The sequence below is a fragment of the Malus sylvestris genome, chromosome 2 (assembly GCF_916048215.2).
Source record: "Malus sylvestris chromosome 2, drMalSylv7.2, whole genome shotgun sequence".
NCBI lineage: Eukaryota > Viridiplantae > Streptophyta > Magnoliopsida > Rosales > Rosaceae > Malus > Malus sylvestris.
Genome location: NC_062261.1, coordinates 26,703,110 through 26,729,859, shown reverse-complemented (window position 1 = coordinate 26,729,859; position 26,750 = coordinate 26,703,110). Strand labels below are relative to the sequence as shown.

At 38.5% G+C, this 26,750-nt stretch overlaps 1 protein-coding gene, 1 long non-coding RNA gene and 1 pseudogene across 3 annotated transcripts; 1 reads left to right on the top strand and 2 right to left on the bottom strand.

Annotated features, from left to right (window-relative positions):
• Nucleotides 1-13,054: 13,054 nt before the first annotated feature.
• LOC126602491 (probable LRR receptor-like serine/threonine-protein kinase At3g47570) lies at nt 13,055-15,315 on the bottom strand (annotated as a pseudogene).
• Nucleotides 15,316-16,019: 704 nt separating this feature from the next.
• Nucleotides 16,020-19,456, bottom strand: LOC126603917 (probable LRR receptor-like serine/threonine-protein kinase At3g47570). Of its 2 annotated transcripts, XM_050270961.1 has the most exons (3): nt 18,589-19,456; nt 16,678-18,474; nt 16,020-16,541 (listed from the first exon to the last, which is right to left on the bottom strand). In XM_050270961.1, exons 1-3 carry the CDS (start codon nt 19,379-19,381, stop codon nt 16,153-16,155), a joined length of 2,979 nt encoding a protein of 992 aa, XP_050126918.1. In that variant the 5' UTR covers nt 19,382-19,456; the 3' UTR covers nt 16,020-16,152. The 2 variants fall into 2 exon arrangements, with proteins under 2 accessions (XP_050126918.1, XP_050126912.1); XM_050270955.1 differs by having other exon boundaries at nt 16,678-19,456.
• A 4,345-nt stretch (nt 19,457-23,801) lies between these two features.
• Nucleotides 23,802-25,138, top strand: LOC126603949 (uncharacterized). The gene is made up of 3 exons (XR_007616439.1): nt 23,802-23,932; nt 24,252-24,516; nt 24,829-25,138. It is a non-coding gene; the product is annotated as an uncharacterized LOC126603949 (long non-coding RNA).
• Nucleotides 25,139-26,750: the final 1,612 nt, after the last annotated feature.

The following is a 26,750-nucleotide window of genomic DNA, read 5'->3' as shown; positions in this document are numbered from 1 at the left end:
GTCAAAACGACGGTCGGAAGGGCTAGACATTTTTCAGAGGTGTTAAAGAAAGAGGAGATCGGACAAGTCAAGATCGTAGAAGTGCAAAACGGGAGTTTTTACAGGCAGAAATTCAAGAGTGCTTTGAACGTCCTGCATACCTCTATAAAAATCAGCACGCGATGAGATTTCAGAGATCGAAGAGGTGAGCTCAGAAATCGAAGAAGCCATTCGGAGATTGAAGAGGCGCCAGCTTTCTCAAAATCTGGGCTTGCTCACAAACCACCAATTCCAGATACCGAAGAGTGTAAACTGTCTGAGCCTCGTCAGCACCCATCACACGCAACTCAGCTTTGCGAAAATCACGGGCAGTCTGTCGAAGCACCGATTCCAACCATATGTCTCTCTCAGCCTCGTCAGCACTTGTCACATGCAATCTCTGCCCTCAACGAAGCTCAGAACTCGAAGCGTAAATTCCGGATATTAAAGAGACCTCTGCTTTATCGAGACGTGTCAGCATCTGTCAATTTGCACATTTGCGTTGCGTAAATCACGCGCAATCTGTCGAATTTTTTTGAAGAAGCGGAATGCACGTGAAAACTACTGTTAAATTATCCCAGGCTTGCCGACACGAGTAATGGAACAATGCCTTCCCAGCCATTAAGAAAATTCTATAAATGTTGAACTTCAAAGTGAAGCAGTCTCACCCAACTTTCAGCCTCACTTAACCCTTCATCCTCTCTGAAATGGCTTTCCAACAAACCCTCTCGAGTCACTTTGTATTTTTCATCCCCTGGGATACCCCTGCAAACAACCCATCCAGAGCACAAGTATTTCATATCATAAGGGTTGAGAGCAAGAGTATCTCATATCATGCTTTCTCCCTGTCCTTTCTCCAGCCAGCTCTTGCTCTCGAGTACTCATCATCTTATGCTTTCTCTTTGTCTCTCACTTATAAGGGAAGTGAAGATGATACCTCGAAGCATGTGGAGACAACGTGCTGATTCATCCTCAACTAGGGACAAGGAGAAAGAAAGCAAGAGGTGGGCACTTGGAAAGATTGAAGAAAGAAACAGACCAACACCTCTCCCTCGTGCCTGCCCGTCGTGCAGAAGAAACAAGCAGAGAAGAATGCAGCTTGCACAATCATCCCAGCGGAAGGAGTCTGAGATGAAGAACTAGAGAAGCTGCCACATCTGCTTGGAGAACAAATAAGGAATTGCAACATCGCCAAAGAGAAAAGCTTCGCCGTACAATTCCAATCCAGCTCAAGATCAAAGCTGTGGAAAGTCAACAAGATCAACTATCTCCAAAACCAGATTTGCGTTCTTAAATTCTACTCTGTCTGGTTTTTACTTTGCCATATTTGTCATGTTTATTTGTCGTTTATTATTTGCTTGTTTTTGGTGTGAGTATATGCTTGAAACATTGAGGACAATGTTTGATTTAAGTGTGGGGGGGGTAACCATTGTTTTGCATGAAATTCGTAGAAATTTATCACCCATTACTTCTAGTGTTGTTCCTTGTTGTTTTAAGTATTTTTTTAAGCTGTTTTGGAGTGTTCAGTGTGTTTTGACATAAAAATCCGAAAATTCATAAAAATTTGAAAAATTGTTTTTGAAAATCCAAAAAAAGAGTTGTTTTTGTGCGCTTATTTGTGTCTTAGGGTACCTTCCAACAAAATGATGAGGATTCGGTTTGTAATTGCATGACTGTTAAAGAGAGTTATAAACATGGATGAAAGTTTGATTTACTCTTTATTTATGCGTGGTTGTGGTTATAACTTATGAAATCACATGTAATTATAAAAGAAAAAAATTAGTTTTTGTAACATGCTTGAAGGAAAGAACTCAAACTAACGCTACAACCTTGTGAGACTTGAGCCTAAACGTTATTTGGAGAGTTGATAATCTGTGCATTATTGTTTTCTAAAGTCATTGCATGATCTCATTTTTCTTTGCTTGGTTACTACTTAGAAGGCGTTTCATCATTTAGTTCCAAATGCTAGAACTCATGCCCATTTCATTCAAAGCATGATATTGATTTGCATAACACATATTCAAGATGAAGTTGTGTAGTTACCACCACCAAAGCCAAACTGCCATGTATCCCATATCGTTATATGTTTAAGTTAACCCCATTGAGCCTTGATAGCCTACATTCTTTGTTAAACCACATTATCCTTACCTAGCCTAGTTTAGGACCATCCATACCCTTGTTCTTGAAGCATAGTAAAGCATGATTCAAATTGAATTTCTTTTGATTAATGTATGGCAGAAAACAAGTGTGGGGGAAGTGTGAGTTATTATGCTTGTTGAAAAGAAAAGAAGAGTTGAAAAAAAAAAATGCGAAAAAGAGTTTTAAAGTGCTGCTTGTTGAAGAAATGGTCCAAAACATAGAATTCGGCCCTAAATATTGCTTGAATTTTCCCTTCGTGTCTAAAAGCTGATTTCTGCAATCTAAGTGAATTGTAAGTTTCAATTTCATTACTTTACTTGCTATTGCTTTAAGAACGATTGTTATCCTTATCCTTCATTTGTTAGCCATCACCCCAAGCCCCGTTACAACCCTTAACTTCATCTTGAGTGTCATGCGTTTCAATATGTGGAGTTTGAAATTGATATGAGCATATGGTGTCACTGGTTCTCGCATCTAAGTAGTAGCATTCCATTCATGAGATCATGCTTATTAACTCCAGAAATTGCTTTCTTTGTGATACATATATGTGAGCGTTCGTTTTCATATCTACATCAATCTTCTCACATATAACTAGTATAGGGTGTGTAGTTAGAAAATCTGAGTGAAAATTGAGTGCATATCTTGTAAGGAATTGAGTGATTTCTCTAAGGCATGTTACTACATCAAAAACATTATTTTAATCGATTAATTGTGAACAAGTAAGTAGTGACTATGATTAAGTACGTGCTTAAGTGTGAAGATGACTCAAATCTGTGGGGATAATGATTTTTAACATGTCATGTGCATTGGAAATCCCTGAGGCAAATGTTGGAAGGTTTAGGTTGTGTTTTATTTACTTTGTTTCGTTTTATCTCTTTGTTTTGCTCGAGGACTAGCAAAAGCTAAGTGTGGGGGAATTTGATAGGAGCACATTTATGCGACTTAGTTGGCTTGTTCTTGTGCATTTATGTCGTGTGTCCTTAGTTATTTTAATGTTTAAAGTCATTTTCGTGTGTTTTCAGATTTTATGGACAAAGTATGCAAGAAGATGCATTTTGGAGGCCTTTGGAGCATGTTTCGGGCTTGGAATGGATAGCAAATGCATGGGCCAAGTGGATGGACGAATTTGAGAACTAAAGAGGCCAAGAATATGAAGAATTATGGTCCAAAAGATGAAGAAAACAGCCCAAAAATCTGTCACCCCAACTTGCATTCCTTGCCATGCAAACCACATAGAATTCCCTTTGGATTCCATGCCATGCTTGATCACTCTTGTCCCCTACATAATTTCTAATTTCATGCTTCAATTCATTTAATTATTACACTCAATTGCTTGATACCTCTTGTTCCCTTCACTCATTAGATTTTAGACAACATTTACATCCATTAGATGCACCAATTGATGCTCCATCATTCACATTTGGAATCCAATGCCATGTGCAACACATGTTGTTGCACCTTTGACCCATTTGTTGACACATTTCACCTCCCTTTCCATCTCTATGCAATGTACACAATCATTCATGCTCCCTAGCTACAACACCACTCCATTTTACCCTTCACACTTTGCATCATTACTTCATTTTCACCCTTGGACCATTGCACACCACACACACAAATTGCCATGCATTTCATCCTTAACCTAACCTGATTTTCTAAGGTTTTTGGGGCCTATAAATACATGTTTACACCCCTTGGCAAAGGGTTCACACTCTCATATTCACCATTCATCACAGAAATTCGTCCATACTCACCCTAGGTAGCAAAACACCCCAAAAACACCATTCTAGTGCCTAGAAAACATAACAGCCACTCCACCTTCTTCCACCCTCTTTGCCTAGCTCTCCACCACCCTCCAACCCTCAAACACTCCTCCACACTTACCCTAAACCTTTCCATACCATTCCCCATCCATTCTACATCATAAAACTACCCAAAAATCCGTCCACAAAGCAATATGCCGCAAGCAAGCAAAGGAGAATTCTTGGATGCACTTGCTACCCAAGTTGGAGCATTTTAGGTGTTTTCTTTCCTTTGATTTTAATGTCTAATTTTATGTATCTTTGCTTTGTGAGTATGAGGAACTAAATCCCTCTTAGTTAGGGGGTGATTCGAAACCATGTTCATACTTGCAATATGATTTGATTACATCCAGTTGTGATTCATAAGTTGTGAATTCAATTTACTTATCCGATCGTATAAAAAATTATTTGTGTATGTTGGTTGAGAGTGCACGCTTAATTTTCATGCATGAATTTAACGCTAGAATATAAGGGAGTTTCACCTAATCGTTATGAACTTATATTCACAAGTAGTGAAGGTTGCTAGTCACAATCACGTTAAGTAAATTCTTGGCATAAGTTTCATGCAAATCATAGTAACGAGTGCCTCGTCAATGCTTATGTTTTTCATAGAACTTAATGATTCTTGCTTGTATCTCTATTATGCAATTCATGTAGGGAACTTGTAGGGAATGTTTTGGGTTGTCGTATGCAATCATCCAATCCAATAACTTGTGGAAAAACTGAGGGTTAATTAGTGCAATTCACGGTTAATTTGGGGCGTTGAGTATTCATAGCTTATCGAAAAGCAACTGGAAATCGTTTTGTATGCAAGTGTGACATGTGTGGAGAAGAACCTCCTAGCTAGCCTTCCATCCATAAGTTTCATTCAAATTCATTTTACAATCTGTTTTGATTCACTTAAATTTGTCTAAGAATTTGTTTACTTTGTTCTTGTCTTAATTTAATTATTTTCGTCCAAAATCAACCCCATCTTATTTCTTTGAGTCATATTAATTAGAACTTGTCTTAGATTATGTTTTTAAGTGTTTTAGTTCATTAGAAAACCAAAATTCGTCCAAGTTTGTGTTAGAGTCCCAAAACTGCCCAGATTGTGTGTTTAAGGTAGTTTTGAGTGTTTAGGGGCTGTTTTGAGTCTTTTGGTTTGTTTTAGTGTTTTAAAGTATAGTTTTGCATTCTTTGAGTCTAGTTAGTGTTTTAAACTTTGTTTTTACGTTTTCAAGTCAGTTTCCAAGTGATTTAGCAATCCCTCCTAATCCCCGGCCTAGAACGATCCCTACTTACATACTTTACTACAATTGATAAAAAGAGGGTTTAATTTGTGTGCTTATATATTTCACATCAACTATCTTGAAGATCCCCCGCTGGAAAACTGATGGTCCCCGAGGGCCACGTCCCAGTCTACATCGGTGACGAGATGGAGTAGACAAGCAACCAACGGTAGAAGGTGTACGAGATCACTCAGTGGGGACTACTAGTACCACTGAAAACCCTTCCACACAGAATTATTCCTCAATATCTTTTTCATCTAATGAAGCTGTTGGTGCTGCTAGTGATGATCAAGTTTTAGATGAAAATTCAGATCATAAGAGAAAGAAAGATACACAGCCAAAATTAGGGTCTGATGGAGATCATGAAGACAAGGCAAAGAAAGGCTTTAGCTCTCTCTCACTGTAATGGTGTCCGAGGGATTCTGTTGGGGAGGGGCAGCCCACTTCTCGACATCTCCGCCGTCGTTGACGAGGAATCCATACAAAAGGTTTGGAGCAGCACAGGGCCTAAAAAGGCGAGGTTTCTCAGCATTCATCAAGATCGAGATCACTATCTCTCTTTCTTCACACCACCGTCCCTTACCTCTCGCCCTTCACCTCCTCGAGGTTGTCTACTCCCACATCGCCGCTACAGGCTGCACCAACAATGAGCTTCATGGTTGGATTTTTCAACAGTGGCATTTGTTTACAGTCAACAGTGGCGTTTGTTCTGCACTAATTCAAAGTTCAGTGTGCGTACCCTTGGAGTTTTTCAATCATTTGTTCTACACTGGCTAAAGGGAGACTTTACTTTTGAAGACCCTGAGAGTCACGAGGATGCTAAAGTTGGCGAATCCAATGCCACTTTAGAAAAAGAAGTCACATATTCAACCTCAACAGCAGTAACCAGTCAAATCCAACTCAGAGGGGGTGGGCATCAAAAGCAAAAGCAATCAAGTGAGCTGTGGTACGAAAGCAAAAGAGAGGTGCAATGAGCATAAAAAAAACAAAAGCAGAAAGTAAAAGAGAAAGCAAAAGAGAAGGCAAAAGTAAGGAATAAACACCCCACCAGAATGATGTGATTTACTTTTCTGGTTTTTTGTATGATGTAATTTATTTTTCTTATCTTTCGGAGACAACTGTATAAACTCCATCAGAGGGTACTAAAAAATAAAAAATAAAATAAAAAATTCAAAGCCCAAAATAAATGGGCTGGCATGTTGTGGAGGGCGAAGGCCCATAAGCCCATAAGCCCAAAATAGCACTAACCAGGTGATCAAAAATACGTCCACCACTACAAAACATTATTCAGCACCCCACCGCTATTACCACCAACCAGATAACCAAAAGTACGCCCAGTACTCCAAAATTATTCGGCAACCTGCCTCTATTATCACCAACCAGATGACCAAAAGTACACCCAGTACTCCAAAATTATTCTGCAACCTGCCGCCATTACCACCAACCAAGTGATGAAATGTACAACCCGTACTCCAATATCATTTGGCAACTAGCCATTCATGCCACCAACCCGTACCCTCCTTCATGCCACTAACCAGGTGATCAAAAGTACGCCCAGTACTCCAAATTATACATAAGCATTACTCATGTCATTCATACATAAAAATTCATGAGCATCACTCATGACAATCATACATAAACATTCATCACCATCATTCATGTTAACATTCATGAGCATCACTCTTGTTAACATTCATCAGCATCACTCATGACAACATCCATGAGCATCACTCATGTCAATCAACATAAACATTCATGAGCATCACTCATGTCAATCAGCTTCAAAAGCTTCATTTACAAAGCTCCAGCTTCAAAAGCTTCATTTACAGAGCTCTAGCTTCAAAAGCTTCATTTACAAAGCTACAGCTTCAAAAGCTTTATTTACAGAGCTCTAGCTTCAAAAGCTTCATTTACAAAAGCTCCAGCTTCGAAAGCTTCATTTACAGAGCTCTAGCTTCAAAGCTTCACTTACAAAGCTTTAGTACAGGGTATACAAATACCACCTCCGAATAACCGCCACGTCGGCCCATACATGGATTCAATTTGAAGTCTCCAGCCAACAGACTTTATTGACCGAAGACTTGGGGGACTACACTATACACCATATATTGGGCCTCAACTGGGCCTCATGAAAATACTTGGGGGACTTAGCCCATATTTATAAAAAGGACTCCCTCACTTAGAGAGCACTTATGAAAAATACTTGGGGGACTTAGCTCATCATTTATGTACTGATGAGCGAGCCCTTATTTTATAAAAGAGACTCCCTCACCATCATTAGAGAGCATCAACTATAGCCCATCATTCAAGTATTGAGGAGCGAGCCTTTATTCTATAAAAGGGACTCCCTCACCTTCAACGCCATAAGCCGAGTCAACCAAGGCAACATAAGCCACGAGCCGAGCAACCTCGCAACGTGTGCTACTTCTAGTTGAGCATCATTTCAGATTGAGCACCGCCTCATATCGAACATCAGTTCAAGACAACATCTAGTTACTTCGGTCCACACATGGACTGAATTTCAAGTCTCCAGCCAAAAGACTCTCTTAATTGAAGACTTGGGGGGACTACTGTTTATACCATATTTAGGGCATCGTATTTAGATCTTGTACAAATACTCGGGGGACTTAAATGTAATTATATGATAAAGGAAGGGGCAAATATGTAATAAGTGATGAGTCCTTATTCTATAAAATGACCCCTCACCCTTACAATTAGAGGAGGCCAATTCTGAAGCCTTTTCACCCCTCTCAAAGCTCTCACTCTCAGAGCTCTCTCTCCCTCAAATAAATACATAATCAGTGTGGACGTAGCCCAAACCTTAGGGTGAACCACGATACTTCTTGTGTTATTTACATTACTTGCAGATTCACAGTCGGATTTACATTGTTCTAAGACCTCCGGTTTTGTGCATCAACAAAGGGCATTGAATTCAGCCTGCATGGCTGATCCCCATTCAGCAAATTTAGAGACCTGATTATAAGTTGTGGGCACATAATCAAGAAAGGATGATAAAGGTGTTTGGTAGCAATGTAAACTTTAGGCTTGAAAATGCCATTCTTTGATCTAGCAACCATAGGCTGAATGTTTTGAACTGGTAAAGATGGAGAAGATAAGGGATGGCTGAAATTGGGTGGTGATACAACTTCACTAGAGGTAGGAGAATTTAAAGTAGGATTGATGGAGTGAAGACTTGGTAAGACAGATTGTGAGTTGGAAATGGGAAATTGCAGGTCAAAACCAGGAGAAGTAATAAGGGTAGAATCAGAAGTTGAGACTAACTTGGCAGTAAAGGGAAAAGGTTTCTCATCAAATAAAACATGTCGAGAGATGTAGACTCTGTCAGTGGCCATGTCTAAACACCTATAACCCTTATGTTGTAGACTGTACCCAAGGAAAACACACTGCTTGCTTTTGCCATCAAGTTTAGAGGTGACGTAAGGTTTTAATCATGGTTAACAACTACACCCAAAGACCTTGAGCCTAGTATAATTTGGTAATGTATGACATAATAACTCCCATGGAGATTTTGCAAGACCAGAAATGGGCAACCTAAAAATCAAGTAAGTAGCAGTGGATAGAGCTTCAACCCAATATACTTTAGGAACATTAGTGGCTACTAACAATGTTCTGGCTGTTTCGACAAGATGCCTATATTTTCGTTCTACACATCCATTATGTTCAGGCGTATAGGGGAAACTGAACTGATGAGAAATGCCATGCAACTTGAGATAAGACTAAAAAGAAGCACTAGTAAATTCACCCCCTGAGTCAGAACGTATAGCCTTTATTTGATTACCAACAGATTTTTCCACATAGTTCTTGAAAATTACAAAGGTAGAATACACCTTAGATTTTCTTCTCAAAAGAAAGAACCAGCTATATCTGGTGTAATCATCTACTAACAATAAGTAATACTAAAAACCACTCACAGAGGTCATAGGGGTAGGTCCCCATACATCACAATGAAGTAAAGCTAGACTATGGGAAGTAGATGAACTAGCAGAGTAAAAAGGCAGTTTATGGTTTTTAGCGATAACACAATTCGAACAGTAGAAGTCAACTGAGGATTTACCTTACAGTCCAAGCTTATTACCATAAATCACTTTCCGAAAGATATTAGAGGAGGGATGACCCAATCTACTGTGCCAAACCTTCACTGGAGCTTTAATGCTGACAAATGCAGATGAAGAAATTGAAAAAAGGGTACCATTTGAAGTAAAGCTTTGCAAAGGATAAGAGCCATCTCTAACTGGTCCCCGTAAAAGCATCTTCCCCGTAGAACGATCCTTGACAAGGGATCCATCAAAATCAAGTGTCAATGAACATGAATTGTCTTTGACAAATTGAAAAGCAGACAACAAGTTGTGCTTCATTTGAGGAACATGAAGTACATTGTTCAATGTAAAAGAAGTACTGGGAGTATGTAATAAAGAGGAACCAATATGGTTGATGGACAGACCTTTACCATCACCAATATAGACTTAAACTTTACCGGTGTAAGGAAATAAAGAAGAGATGTTAGAGATGTCATTAATAATGTGAGAAGTTGCGCCCAAGTCAATAAGCCAAAAATGAGGATAGGGCTTTGATATATAATGCGCACACTGTTGGAAATGTGCCCTAAAACCAATCATATGATGATACTTTACGGACATTTCACATGTTAAACTAATCTAGTTTAATATCAAGGGCATAGATTATTGTTTTAAGCCGTCTCATATAAATGTTATATGCTTAAACGATGAGTCCAAGGAATATGTAATTAGGAGAATGTAATTTAAAGAAGTTAGATTCATGAGACCATTCTCTTTCGTATACATATCCTAAACGTTTCTGATCATAGGATTGCCAATTGGGCATTGACAGTCCGTTAAGATCAGTATGTGCTATGTCTTCTCTTAGTGAGAGTGACTGGTCTCGAGTCATTGGTGTGACTGACACCAAGACAAGTACGTAGGTGCTCAATAAGGAATGAATTCACTGAACACGATCAACGAAGAGTTCTCATACTCATGTCACATGAGAACTCATGGTTGGGATAATGCAAAGTAGTCATTTGACATGAGGCATCATAGTTGTCTTGTGGTTAGGTCCTTGATCTTTGATTATGTCAAAGTCACTCCATTCGCGGGTGTCCACGACATAGTTGGGGTTAAGCCACTTAGCCATGGAGGCAAGTGAATGCGCAACAAGGGATCTCTAACCTTCAAACCGTTTGAGGGAGAATACTCTATGATATGATTAAGAATCTCTGGCCAGAGTATGAATGAGATTTAGGAAGTCGTTCCAAATCACATTCAAAGTAATCATATAAGTAAATGAATCACATTGGATAGTAGACATGAATAAACTATCAAACCAAACAATGTGATCAAGAGTATTATATTAGAGAAAGACCTTATTGCATTGTAATCCTAAACTGAATAGGTTCTCCACCTCTTCTGATTAGCTTGGGTAGCCATGACATACTGCTAGGTGTCACTCATGGTTTGTGGTAGCCCTAAAGGCGAGTAATCACTAAAGGGAGAATTGAAAGTAAGTTTCAATTCACAATCGATCGTTAAGAGTAACAATCGCCCACTACCTCGCTAAAAGGAACCTAATGGATCGTACACCGTGTAAGGTAGAGATTGAAGAAACAACGGAGATGAGTAAGAATAATTAAATAGTTTAATTATTTATGGCAAGGATTAATTAATATGTTAATTAATCAAACGAATAAGTTCGTTAAAGACCTCGGGATAGTATTGGACCTTAAGGCCCAATGGGCTTTGAACGTCAAGTCCATTGACTTAAGTTGTATGACAACTTAATGAATAATGATTCACAAAGGCACAAATGGCCCAATAATACCCTAAGGCCGGCCATTTAGAGGAAGGGTAGTGAACTTGCTTTAATTACAAGTTTGCCACTCCAATGAATAAAGGTATAAATATGACTTTATAGCCAAAATTCATTTAGGGTTTTTAGAGGAAATTGGAGAGAACACAAAACTCTCCTTTCTCTCTAAAGAGGCCAGCCACCCTTGGAGGGATTAGCTAGTAATCTATCTCCTCCAAGGTCACTCATCTCTTCTTCACATCTTACCTTGGTGTGGAGACTTAGAGGTTCTCAACTTTGAGAACTTAGAGAAACCAATTCTTCCATCCAAATCCATGGATCTAAGAAGCAAGGAATGAAGGCCCTATCTCTTGGGTGATTATCCTTTGCTTTTGCAAAGAGGAATCTACAAAGGTATACATTTCTCAACTCACTTAATTTTGAGTTGAGTCTTGGTTCACCTAACTACTAGGCTTTGAATTTCATGGTTAATGTTTTGTTTTTAAGTGCATACGAGCATGATTCCGCCTTTAATTTGTTAATTGCATGCTATAGATGTTGCTTAAATGAACATGTTTTTCACAAGATTTCCTTCACACACATCGCAGCAAACTTTGCTGAAGGCATTTTACCAGAAATATATGGATTCATGTGATCAAAGCAATCTATGGCCTCATGACTTGTATTTCCACAGATCTGGCAAAGACTACAAACACCAGAAGAAAATGAACCACGAGAGTTGTAATTATGACCACAATTGGAACCATAATTGAAACCAAAATTGTAGTTGCCCTGATTATTGCCATTATTTCCCCGATTGCTGGAAAATCAATTGTTCCTGCCATGATTGGAATTATATCGAAAAGAGTTGTGAAGTGGTGTATGTTGAGCAGCAAAGGCCTGAGGTGGTGCTAGAAGAAGAGGTGGTAAAGTTTGAACCGAGAGAGCATGAAACGGTTCAGTGGTTGCAAATGAGGCAATTTTCTGATTCATAGAAAGCTCCTTTGTGAGTAACAATCCATGTAATTCATCAAGAGATGTTGAGAAGAGACGAAGCATGATAGAATCAATGAATGATTCGAATTCATCAAGAAGACCAGCGAGTGTAGCAGTAATAAGATCACGGTCTTAAACTGAAGCTCCGACGGTAGTGAGAGAATCAGAAATATCCTTGATCTGTTATAGATAATCAGCCATTGATTGGGAGCCTTTCTGAATACACTGAAGACAAGAACGAAGCTGATGAATGTGAGCATCAGAAACACCACCAAAACGTGCTCAAGTTTAAGCCACAAATCTCTAGACGAAGAAACACCAACAGTAAACGGAATGACTTCTTCAGAGAGTGTTGAATTGAACCAGATGAGAAGATTCTGATCCTTCTCATACCAGCTCTCAAAATCAGGATTGATCGATCAGTCTGGTAAAAATGGTGCCGGACAAGGCTAAGTTCCATCAATGAGTCCAAGAAGCTTGTAGCGACGAAAAATTAGGGCAAAAAGAGCACACCATGGCAAATAATTCAAACGCTTGAACTTGATCGGCACCATGCTACCGATGTTTTGAATCGTAAGAGAAGTGTAAGATTGGGACGAATTGGGGTTTGGAGTTGGAATCGGAGAAGAGGATTCAGTCGGTGACGCCATTAGAGATCAAGATTAAGAAGACAAAATTCAAGATCGGAGAACAACACAGTGAATTTCTTACAGATCAGAGATCACATGAGAGATCGGAGAAGAAAGTATGACAGAAGAGACTAGCATCGAAGAGTGTCGTGAGGTGGTGGCGATGGATACCATAAAGAAACCAAAAGAAACAGAAGAATGGTTTTACTGAATAATCCTCTTCTCATTACTTGATAATTACAATTACATTTGGGGTATATATATAGTTAAGGCCATGTACAAAAACTTCCTCTATCAACCTGTAGCAAATATAACAATCTAACCAAAACTATACAATTGTAACAAGAATAATTGGCTGCCTAAACTATATGAACTGTCATGACTTGGCATCTTTATCTTTAATAGCATCGCTGATGTCCAATCTTTCTCTAGGCAACTCTGATAATCAAGCAACACCAATTTCTAAAAGTGAAATTAAACTTTCTTCAATTTTGACGCGATTCCTTGCGCTATCCTCGTCAGGATGATTACTCTCTTGAACAAGAACGGGATCCAAAACCTCTTCCACTTTTTTAGGTAGAGTTGCCTTCACAAAGCTATATATAAAGGTTTGAAGCTCCCTGAAACAAGTTATCGATTGATCATTTCCCTGTAAATATTTACAATAGGAGGATGCCAAAGCTGTACACATCACCTTGCGTCCACACTTCATGTCCCATGCCATACTATGCATTTCCACAATTCAGAATATTATATACTAATTTTCTGGTTAAGTGAAATGTTTGAAAATTTTAAAATAAATACTGCACAATTTTCAACTACTAGCTAGGGAAAAAAAAACAACCAAGTGTATTTACCTGGAGGAGCGTAACCAATAGTTCCTTTGATCCCTAAAGAACTTGATTGATTTCCCAAAGAACTTTCAGCACCTTTTGGTAGGAATCTCAGTGACCAGAAATCACTACATGTGCAATCATGTCGTCATTGAGAAGAATATTGATGGGTTTGAGGTAATGAACTATTGGTGTCTCACAATGATGATGGAGATAATCCAATGCCATGGCAACATCAATAACAATATTCAACCTCCAAGAAAGTGTTAAGCTTCTTGGCCTCTCATTTGGCTTACCAATTGTATGAGTTGGATGCATCCATTCCTCAAAAGCTCCCATTAACCATGAACTCATAAATTAAGGCCTTGAAATCATGACCGTGATAATCAAAACTAGAACAGGCTGATAGTACCTTGAAAAGATTACAGTGTTTAATATTCCTCAAAACCTCACACTCAGAAATAAAACTTTTGTAAGCTCCGCGACGGATGAGGTTGAATACTTGACAGCAATTGTTGTTTCACCTTGCCCAAGAACTCCTTTATAAACAGATTCAAAACTGCCCATACCAATCAAGTTGACAGAGGAAAATCCATCAGTAGCTTTGAGAAGACTTTTGGGAAGTAAACCAGTCAAATGTTTTTTAGAAAAATCCAAAGCAACAAATGAAAACGACTCACCAATCACTTGTGGGGTAATTTACCACTCAAATTGTTATCAGCAAGTGTTAAACATCCCTATGTTCCGCGGCTACTTGAGGGAATATTGCCTTAAGTTTGTTGGCTTGTAAACTTAATATAAATAGTTCACTTAAATTCCCAAAAGAGGGTGGGATATAGGCAGAGAGATTGCTAAAACCCAAATCTAATTCATATAACCTCCGAAGCTTTCCAACATCGGGTGGGATGCTTTCTGAAAATTGGTTCTTGGCAAAACAAACGCTCTCCAGGTTAGCCAGATTTCCAATCCCATGGGGGATTCTTCCTGATACTTTATTGTATTCTGCATGCAAGTATACAAGAGAAGAAGACAAGTTTGCTATGCATTGAGGTAGAATACCCCCAAAATTGTTTGTATCGATTAGCAGTCGCAATAACTGGGTGGCATTAGTCAAATCGCATAGAAAGCTCAAGTCACCATTTCCCCCACTTCCAAGGCTATTGTAAGAAAGGTTTATAGTTTCTAGCTTACATAGATTTTTCAAAGAGGGGACTTTTCCATGAATATTGTTGTTTACCACCGAAAAGGTATCTAGATTTGAGGCATTAGATAATGTAACAGGTATAGTTCCACTAAATTGGTTGCTGCCGATGCCAAAATACTTGAGATTTGGAAAGAGAATACCTAAGTCTGGAAGCAAAGTGCCTTGGATTTTACTTCCTTGAACATCAATGACACTAATGGAAGAGAGATCATAGAGTGAGGGAGGGATCACACCCGACAACCTATTAGCACCCAAACCTAGTTCTTTAAAATTGGCCAGTTGGCCAAAGATATCTGGAATACTCCCATAAAATTCATTACCGGTTGCTGAAAGCAACTCAAAAGATGATAAATTGGCAAAAGAGTTGGGGATACTTCCTGTGAGTTTGTTGGAGAGTACTGAAATTATTCTGGTATTGGTTTCATTCCATGAAGTCAAGTCTTCAACAAGGTCATTGGTTATCCTCGCCTTGATTTCAAGCAACGTCAATAGATCTGTCTCATTTCCACTCAGTCTCAAGGCAAGGCATGAGTGACAAATAAGGACATGAAAGCAAAAATATGAGGAAAGCAAAATTGAAATGAACTTGTTCATCCCCATATACAGTATCAGTCTTGTAAAACTTAATTTGGCTACAAGTGAATGCTACTTGATAAAGCTGCTTGGAGAAAAATACGTCTAATAAGCACCATAAGTTAAGGCAAATTATTTTGTATCTATTTTCTCGTTCAGATTACAAGTTTAAGTTAGAGAAAGTATATGCTCCTAGACTTTGCCTTGGTCAAGCATTAGTGTTGGATTTTTCTTCTTGCCTTGTTCAAGGAAAAACTCAGAGGCTGCTAAGTATATTGAAATTGAAAGGGACAAGCTACAACGCCATTTTCAAGTAAAGGAAGCAACAAAAGCATGCTGCTAAAGCATTAGGTAATCTTTCAACCAAAAAGCATTAAATAATCAACCTATGTATAAGTTATTTATTTGAATCTTTCTAGGGGTATTTAATTTTTGTTCACTTCGTAATGTCTTGTTACTGTTTATCGGGCTGGGCTTGTTTGAGACTGATTCCGTCGTAAGCACTTCTTAGGTGGAAAAGGCAGCTAAATTTTATTTCAAATTATGCAGGACAGACCAATCTTGAACATCTGATGACATTTCATAATGCTCTCTAAAATATGGGAGGAAAGTAGCGGCTAGAAAAATCATTGAACTCATAGGTTAGTAGAAGTGCAACATTGTGAACAAGCGTAACCAACTGAAGTCCTCTTGCTATACAATCATCAACCATACTAGAATGATTTCAGTGGTAGCGGAAACGTTTGCAGCTTTTTATTGATCAAACGAATATGAAAACCTCTTTCGTTATTGATACAACACAACAATTTGCATTACATGCTATGGAGACCAGAGCACAAAACAGTAGGATTTTATTCACATATTCTACTTACGAGCTTGAAGTTTGTTTCTTATCTGACACATCTTCGCCAAAGCATCACTAATGTTCAACCTTTCTCTTGGCAACTCTGCAGAACAAGCAACACCGACTTCTAAAACTGAAATCAAGCTATCCCGAATATTTATGCAAGCCCTTGTATCCTCATTAAGACTATCGTCATTGCACATGTCCCCTTCCCCTTTTTCTTGAACAATAACAGGATCTGCAACATGTTCCATCTTATTAGGCAGAGCAGCCTTGACAAACTTATGAAGGTTTACACTTCCCTGAAACATCTCATCTGTCGGTCTTTTCCCTGTGAACAATTCCAGTAGCAGAATGCCGTAACTATACACATCACCTTGTGTCCAGACTTCATTTCCCATGCCATACTCTGCATTTGCACAATACAAAACACCAGATTATTGTATTTCATAGTAAGTTCTCTCAAAGCGAAATTCTCATGCGTCAAACTATTAAATTAATTAACGACTTAGAGATTTAGGACATCTTGTATAAAGAGTATTCACCTGGAGGAGTATAACCGATTGTTCCTTTTACTCCACAGGTGCTCGATTGATTTGCAGAACAACTATCTTGGGATTTGAGAAGGAATCTTACCAACCCAAAGTCGCCTACATGTCCAATCATATCATCATTCAGAAGAACATTGCTTGGCTTGAGATCGCAGTGAACTATTGGCGTTTCACATTGATGATGGAGATAATCCAATGCCATAGCAATATCAATCGAAATGTTCAACCTTTGTGAAAAATTTAGAGTCCTTGGTCTCTCATTTGTCTCACCAACTGTGGGAGCCAGATGTAACCAGTCATCTAAGGTCCCATTAACCATGAACTCATAAACTAGGGCCTTGAAATCATTACCATTATAATCAATACTAGAACATGCGGACAGTACCTTCACAAGATTACGGTGTCTGATGTTTCTCAAGGCCTCACACTCAGCAATGAAGCTTTTGGAAGCTCCAGGATTAACAAGGTTCAGTACCTTGACAGCAACTGTTGTTTCGCCTTCGTCAAGTACTCCTTTGTACACAGAACCAAAACTTCCCGCACCAATCAAATTGGAAGAGGAGAATCCATTAGTAGCTTTTAGAAGACTTTGGTAAGACACCCTAAGAAAGTTTTCTTTATCACTGGAAGTACGATCCTTTCTTTCCCTATGCACGCAACAATGGTACATAAAAGCAAATGCAAATGTGACTCCAAGAAGGGCAGAAACGATGGAGATTATCAGTTTCAAGGTCAGGCTCAATCCTACCTTTTTGAGTTGTTCACGCTTGCATTTTGGCAATTGAAATTCAAGTACGCCCCCGCAAAGTTCTCTATTGCCTTTAACGGATGTTGCTGTTGCATTCTTAAAAACTCCTTCAATTGGCACCATCCCCTCCAACATATTATAAGATAGATTCAAAGATTGCAGAAGTACAAAGCTCTCTAGGAATTTCGGAATCTTGCCAGACAAGTTGTTGTGAGAAAGATTTAATTCTCGAACCCCCCTCAGAGAAGCCAAAGACAATGGAATTGTTTCTTGAAAAAGATTTCCTTGCAGGTATATATATTCTAATTTTATACAGCTACCAAGACCTGATGGTATCTGACCAGAAAACATATTTTCGGAAACATCTAAGTACTCCAGATTTATCAGTTTTCCTACTTCTTGTGGAAATGGACTGGTGAAACGATTTTGAGATAAATCTAATGAAATATATGATGACGACAGACCAATGACTCTCGGTGAAATGTTACCGCTGAGATTGTTGTTTGTAACGAACAAGACTTGCAAATTGTGACACTCTGCTAAACTTAAAGGTAAATTTCCTTGAAGCTTATTTTGGTCAAAATATAATTTAGTTAAACGACTTAAATTTCCGAAAGAGGAAGGAATTTCCCCTGACAGAGAATTTATAGCTAAATCTAATAAATATAAATTTTGAAGCTTTCCTAGATCAGAAGGGATTTCACCCGAAAATTGGTTCATAGACAGATACAAGCTCTCCAAGTTAACAAGATTTCCAATTCCATTTGGGATGCTTCCTACTAATTTATTGTCACTTGCATAGAAAACTTGAAGAGAAGCAGACAAGTTGGCTATGCATTGGGGTAATATACCCCCAAAATTGTTCATATTTAGGTTCAATCTTTTTAGTTTCGTGGCGTTAGACAAATCACAGATAAAGCTCAAGTCATTAGTTCCGCCACTTCCAAGATCGTTCGCGGTTAGAACAAATCTCTCAAGCCTATGTAAACTTTCCAAAGAAGGTACATTTCCGTGTAGGTTGTTTCCTAGCATTGACAGATGACCTAGATTTGAGGCATTGGACAGTGAAACAGGGATTGATCCACTAAATTGGTTATAAGAAATATCAAAATATTGGAGACGTGGAGAAAAAATACCTAAGTTGGAGGGAAAAGTACCTTCGATTTCATTCAGTTGTATTGAAAACCTTATGAGAGAAGGTAGATTGAAGATGGAGGGTGGGATCATGCCAGAAAGCGAATTGTCTGCCAACCCAATTTCTGTTAACTTTGTCACTTGGCCAAAAATATCCGTAATACTCCCGCTCAAAGTATTAGAAGATGCAGAAAGCACTTCGAGAGATGATAAGTTGCTGAAAGAGTAAGGGACGCTTCCTCTAAGCTTGTTGTAGCGAAGTACAAGTACTCGTAGTTTTGACAAAGTGCCCAGCTCTTCTGGAATTCCTCCTACCAGCAAATTGTGGCCGAGATCGATTTCGAGGAGTTGCGAGCAAGCTGATAAGTTGGAGGGAATATCCCCCCCAAGTGAATTATTGTTCAATCGTAACACTTGCAATCTGCGGAGACGGCCAATCTCTGTTGGGATTTCTTGGCCAAAGCTATTGTTTTGGAGATTAATGACTCTCAGAAAGCTCAAATTCCCAACATGTGGTGGTATGGATCCTGCAAGTTTCAAGGACTCAAGGTTCAATCCGGTGGCCCTCCGGTGACGATTACTACATGTGACACCACGCCATTGGCAAAAGTGGATGGTTTCATTCCATGAACTCATGACTGCAAAAGGGTCCTCGGTTATCCTAGCCTTGATTTCAAGCAAGGCCAGACTATCCGTCTCATTGTTTTCGGCGCCAAAGGAAAAACCAAGACATGAGTTAAGAACAAAAGCATGCATGCACAACAATGAGAAAAACGCAAGCACTGACAGTGATGGGAAGAACTTGTCGATCCCCATCAACGAAATTTTGGCTAAGCAGTGTTGTTTGCCTCTGTCTAGCTAACAGATTGAGAAGAATGTATGTAGTTTATAAGCATCGGCAACTCAGTTAAATAATTCATTCAATGCTGTACAGCCAAGCATGCTCACATGCAAACTGATCGTCACCTAACCATCCACATTTAAATATATGGGCTCGAGCAAGTTGCAGTGTATCAAGCTTGACCAGATATTGCGTGTGGGGGAAACTTTTTTGTCTTATGAGCAAGTTGCACCGTAGCAAGTTGCAGTGTCCCATAATAAAAAATAGATGAGGATATGATATTGAATGACTCGCTCATGAGTCATGACTCATGAGATGAATCACACACAAAAGCGTTCAAAGTCTATCTCGATATATGCTCATGTCATGCATCGGGGATATAAAAATGTCAATACCAACATGTGAGGTACGTACCATTCGTCACTCCTCGACCTTCATTCCGCTCACATGACTGATACCATGTTCAACTATTCCTCGATGCATGACATGAGCATATATCGAGGAATCACAAATACTGTTAATTTAAGAATGAATCACAAATACTGTTAACCCAAAAATACTCCTCGACCTTCATTCCGCTCACATGACTGATACCATGTTCAACTACTCCTCGACCTTCATTCCGCTCACATGACTGATACCATGTTCAACTATTCCTCTCTCCCTATCTTGCCATTCGATAAGATATGCGGGTGCCTGGCTTTTCCATTTTATTTTTGGGTTATCAATTTGTATGTACGGTAGAATTCTCTCCCTTAAAAAAAAATCACAAAATGGTTTTAATTTTGTTGTTTAGCTAACCATTTTTGTTAATTTAAGAATGAATCACAAATACTATTTTAAAAATTCCCGCTTAGATGCTAGGGGCTGGCTACCCCGATTAGTCCGTATGCATTTGAAAATTAAGAAAATGTGCCTAAACCCGCTTAGGCGCACGCCTAAACTGTCTAAACCCACTTAGGTCACAGCTATCACTTAGAGAAAAAATAAATAATTTTCATTTTGCATTTTAATCTTTCAATAAAATGTAAGAGACTTGTTGAATACTTGGATGAACACTTATTATATGCTTGTTCTCCATGTTTTCAATATGTTCTAATACTTTATCATTTATATATCATTTTATTTTCTAATTTATGTATCCTAATGTAATTATGTGTGTTTTTAAAGTATAAATAGACACTTATTTATACAATATATAACACATTTACTTAAATTCACCCAGTTCGCCTGAGCGCTAGGCCCTAGCCCACCGCCTGATTAGCACATTATTACTTTAGTCTAAGAAAGGCTTTTCAATTGCACTGTACAAATGAACAGTGTTTGGAGCCGAATTTCACTTTATTTACAAAATTGCCACCGCCGCTAATCGTGATGTACAGGTGTTGATGATCATGGGAAGGGAAGGAGAATGGTAAAACTGCCCTTTTCCATTTCCTTCTCAAACCATCCTTGCCTCTTCCGCCTTGCAGACCCCGCGAGAACGACGCAGACGGTCTTGCCTCTGTCCTATCCTCCTCTCGCCGCCATCTCCCTTCTCTTGCCTGTGTCATCTTACTCCACCTTTTGCGTCAGGAAAGCCCGTGCGTGGTTTTTTGGGGTGGGGATTTCGAATTTTAAGGGGCGAGAGAGGTTGTGCTTCGTTTCGGTCGGGCCGAGCCTTTATGATTCGATCGGATCGAGGTGATGGGGACAACGCGAGGGGTTGAGGTGGCGTCGGGAAGGTGTGTCATTTTTTTCTTCCTCTTGCTGATGCATAAACCCATCAGTTCCTCTGTAATTCGTTTAGGTTTTCATTATTCTTTTTCGATCATATTTAGGTTTTGTGCAATGAAGGGGACATATAAATCCTGCTCTTGATGATTCAATATGCCATCAAACATTACTTAGGCTTCTAATTTCATTCATAAATCGAAAACCCATTTGGTGAGCCCTTGAGTCAGGGGCTACGCTAGAACATTTGGAATGAGAGTGGTCAAAGCCAATCATGTTTTTGTATTATTTTCGAGTTGAAAATTTAGGTTTTTCTTCATAAGAAGTTGAAATTACACTCTATTGGGTCTGAGACTTGGAAACTCAATATCTTTGTGATATTAGAATAACGTAGTTTAACTATATTTTCTTTTGGTGGGCATGTCTAAATTTCTGTATTTGCACTGTAGGGATGTCTTATCTAGTGAAGTGTTCGAAATCCTTCTGCTAACTGATTTAATAGGTTGAATTTGTATCCAAGGTTTCCTTCCAATATGGTCTGAACTATTTTGTTTAATTAATGAAAACAGGTCACTTCTCTCTATGGTGGTCCCTTAGAGTTTATGTTTATCGTGGAAAGCACAGAAGACCCTACTTATCGGGCTGTATATATGCTACTATCACAGCTTAAGGTGTACGCAACAATAATGATGGTTTCTTTAATATAAGAAGAACATCCAGGACAAGTCATCTATAATATATGCTTGGAAGCACAAGTTTAATGCATAACATTTTTTAGGTTACATGTGCTCCCAGAATGATCTGTTTTAAGTTTAACTTCATTTCCTTGCAGGACGAGGTTGATGCTAAGATTGTTGTGGCTGGTATTTCAATAACCTGCAGTCAGAAAATTCACAACCAATTGGTATGTACCTGATTAAAATAATTTACGCTTTGCCACCATGCTGGTGCAATAGCAAGGTCTTGCACAGTTTAAGTCTTATCTTATCAAATCATTATGTACCTATAATTGTTCTATATGACGAGTTTCTTTTCTTTATGGAATACATGAATATAAATTTATTACTAAGTCTTAATGATGTAGGGTATATGTAAATGAATTCAATTAAAAGTTTGACGGACTTCATCAACGAGATCAAAGCTAATCAGAATGTTCTCCTTGATCTGTCTTGGTGAGTATCGTGATCCCAACTCTTTGTTATTATTAGTTCAATTTTTTTGTGCGTATACCCCTTTCAAGGTACGGTCTTCACCAATTTGAAATTTTAGTTTGTTTGTGATTTTTTTTTTCTTTTGGATTTGCAATTTATCCTCTTGTACCCGACAATTTGTGATCCAAATATTTTTTCGCGCGTTTTGATTTTCCTGTGAATTTATATGGGTTTAGATTTTTATTGTTAATTTACTGATGTTGGGGGATCATTTTGGCTTCTAGATTGGTTTGAACATTTTTCTGTCTTTGTTTTTTCCTTTTTGTAGTTTTAGTCAGATTGAAGTGTTCTTATCAATTTGAGATTTAATTGAAGTGTTTAGGATTATCTACATATATATAATCAATTTTGAAAATTTAAACTAAATCACTATGCTGCAATCAAACCCACAGATTGTTAGGTCCAAAACAAGGAGTGAACAACACGAAATTGGCTTTGGGTAAGCTTCCACTCTCTTCTGTGTATAATCTCTTTGAGAAATTATTTTGGTCGGAAAAAGAAGATGGCAAAGCACCTTTTCCGTTTCCTTATCAAACCCTCCTTGCCTTCTCCATCTCGCAGACCCACGACTCTCACCTTTGTCCTATCCTCCTCTCGCCACCGTCTCCCTTCTCTCGCCTCCACCTCACTCCCACCACCATCTCCACTCCCTCACCTTCCTCGCTTTCCTTCTCCTCCAACAACCTCACTGGTATCTCTCTCTCTCCTCACTCCCTCTCTCTCTGTCTCACTCCTCACTCTCTTTTTAAGTCCAAAATTGACAGGAAACTGATGGCGTGTTTATGAATGCAGGAAAGAGGAATTCCTGGAAAATAGTTTTGTGCGGGCAAAGTTTGATCTTTGAGAGTGAGCCGAAACTGGCAAGCAATTCGAAGGAATCGGAGAAGGAATTTCCGGAGTTGAAACGAAATCTGTATCCAGATATCGAGCCAGACAGTTCTGGGTTTTTAAAGGTTTTGGACATCCACACAATCTATTGGGAGCAGTCTGGAAATCCCGACGGCCATGTGAGTTGCAATTCTTCATCCTAATAAATGACGTAGTTTTTGCATTTGTTGTTCGAATTTAGAGTTTTTATTAGATACAATTTGATTTTTTTTTATTTTCACTTTTCCAAACCATGATATGATTGATCAACTGAAATTTATTCTTCCAGTAATGGTGCAACAGTTTTGGGCATGATCTATTTGTTTCATTCAGCTTAATTAACACGTTTTGCACTAAATCTGAATAGATATGTCAATAAACTGGCCTGGATATACAAACAAAAGATGATTCAACATCACACTTTTATTTTGGTAAACCAACAAAATGCATTTAGGGCACGTATAATGGAGATGTTAAGAAATGTTTAGCTTAGGAAACATGTTTTCAGGTGCCTAACACAACCTCTCACTACTCACTCCCATCAGTTGGTTTTTGTAATTTGAACTTTTCTGTCTGATAAATTTGTATGCTTTCTGGATTTTTTTATGGCAGTTTTGGACCTTTTCTTTTTTGAATTTGTGTGCTTCTCTGGGGTTTTTTATGGCAGTTCTGAGGAAGAGCAAGAAAAAGGAAGAACCAGTATTAGAAGGTCTTCCCAAAGAGTACTATGATGATGTGAGTGCCTTTATCCTTTAACTTGGCCAAATGGGTGCTCAAATTTCATGTTTTTATGTGATTATATGAGTAAATTTTTGTATTTTGTTTTTGGGTTTTGCCAAATTCAATGGTGTTATTTATGGGTTTGGTATCGATTTTCAGTTAACAACTTTGGGGGAATTGATTGAGTCTGCATTCAATGTAACTTTTCATGCAGTTACATATTGATGAAATAGAATTCAATTTGTTCATTCCCTTCTGTTTTTTTAAATGCAATTACATTTATATGATGATTTACAACATATATTCATCTTTTAGTTTCTAATTCTTCATGCAGTCTAAGCCATGAAGGATTTGATAAACCCACAATTGATAACAATGTATGGCGGCACCAACGGTTTTGGACAAGGAACAAGTAAGTACCATTTTGCTTCATTGTTCCCAAGTATTATGTAGAGATTGCTTTAATATCTTGGCTTCTTCGCTGTATGTGGGGTGTCCGAGATAGGATTTAGGAGATTTGGTTTAGGATTTGCAGAGAGAGAGATAGAGGGTGTCCAAGAGAAATGTGGGAAGATTTAGGCGAGGGATTTCAGGGATTTGTTTGGGGTTTCTTTTCTGCGATTTGCAGACAGAGAGATGGGACAAGGGTGTGAGAGAGAGATGGGAGGATTTTCTACGAGGGTAAAGGGAATGGGTAAGGGAGGTATGGGTAATGTGTGGCGGCACCAACGGTTTTGGACAAGGAACAAGTAAGTACCATTTTGCTTCATTGTTCCAAAGTATTATGTAGAGATTGCTTTAATATCTTGGCTTCTTTGCTCTATGTGGGGTGTCCGAGATAGGATTTAGGAGATTTGGTTTAGGGTTTGCAGAGAGAGAGAGATAGGGGGTGTCCAAGAGAAATGTGGGAGGATTTAGGCGAGGGATTTCATGGATTTGTTTAGGGTTTCTTTTCTGCGATTTGCAGATAGAGAGATGGGACAAGGGTGAGAGAGAGAGATGGGAGGATTTTCTGCGAGGGTAAAGGGAATGGGTAAGGAAGGTACGGGTAAGGGATGGAAAAGCATTTTGTTTTCCATTTGCGTCCTGAAACTCGAGGGATTTCTGGGATTGCAGAAAGAGAGATGGGGGTGTCCGTTAGGTGCCTTTTAATTGTCACTTTTGTGATTTCTCCACCCTTGATTGTTGTGTGATTCATTCTCACGAGCGTTCTATGCACAAGGTTTCATATTATTCCTTCCTTTTAATTTTGATATTGTTGTGCTTAATTTCTGTTTTATTTTATTGGGTGATTAGATTACAATTTACAATCCCTAATTTTTTTTTATGTTTACTTTTTATGCCTCAGTGCTATATCATATAGAACAAAGACTTTTTTTAATGTTATTACTGTTGTGGTTTCTATGTATTCGATACTGATATTGGTCTTTCCCACATGCGCTTTTTCACATGGTTTCATATTTTTCACAAGACGCGCTTACCCTATAGGCACCGGTGCCCGTGGGCTCGGCCCTTCCATCTCCTCCAACCGCAGGTGCCTTATATATATATATATATATATATATATATATATATATATCTGTGTGTCGTATCTACTTACTTGCATGTGTTTTTGTGTAGGGTTTGTTCCTGATCAGTTTTCCATCACTTTTAACAATCTATGCAATTATATTGCTTTGAATTAGGATTTCAAATTGAGGTTTTTAATACGTTTGTTTTGGAATTTTTGAGAATGTTGGAAATTTTAGGGTTTGATGATTTTTATTTCAAATATTCAGTTTTAAGAAGCATAATAACAATGCACAAGGAGGAGCCAAGGCAAGTGTAGCCATTGTAAACACTAAGGATTCCAGTATTGCTTCTGCGCAACACGACGGTGTACAAAATGGAGCCCGTGTACATCCCCAGTTACATGGTCAAGATTTCCAAGTATCAGTTCTCTTTTAGTCTAGAAAATGTATGTGTTTGGAAGAGTTTGGGAATATTAGATAATTGTGTTCTTTTTTAACATCTGAGTTGTCCATTTTGTTTGATTTTCATTTCTTGGCAATGATTTTCCTTCGACTGATTTAATGTAGGAGGTTCTGATACTCCCGTTGCAAGCACGCTTCCTGGACAGCTGAAGCTTCAACCTCTCAGAGAAGCTCCCGAACTTTTCCAAAGGCTCCGACTTCTCTCTCAGAGAAGCTCCAGAACTTTTCCAAAGGCTCCGACTTCTCAGAGAAGCTCCCGAACTGTTCCAAAGGTTCCAAGGGCTCTGACTTCTCAAGAACACCCACTACGCTAGCGAAGGGTGTTGCACTCAATGGTGGGGAATGTAGGCATATTTTCACGGTTATATAGCGATCGTATGATGTCAATGCTAGATTCTCTTGGCAATGTTCTCCCAAATTGGCGACTTAGTAATGAGTTTAACGTGCTGATATATGATATACAAATAAATGCAAATAATCAGGTATTAACTTTTTCTGTTGGTTTTAGCCCCAGGAGATGTGTTGAAGGGGCTTTGCGTTTTAGTTTGAGTCTATAAGCCCTGGTTTCATGAATGGGATGCAGGTAATGTTATATGCTTGCGAACACTTGATTAAAATTCTCTAATTTTCTATATTTCTAAGTGCTGGACAAATTTATAGCATGTTTTTAAAAGCAGAAAGGTTGTGTCTCACCCACCTTTTCATCTCAATTTATGATTATCCTAATTAGGGGTTTCTTAATTAATTATGCTTAAATATTGATCAGTGCTCAATTCCTATATTTCCAACCCCACCTCTCTTTCATCAACAAAGCTTTGATAATTTGTTTTATTTTTTTTTTGGAAAAATTTCTGATTTTG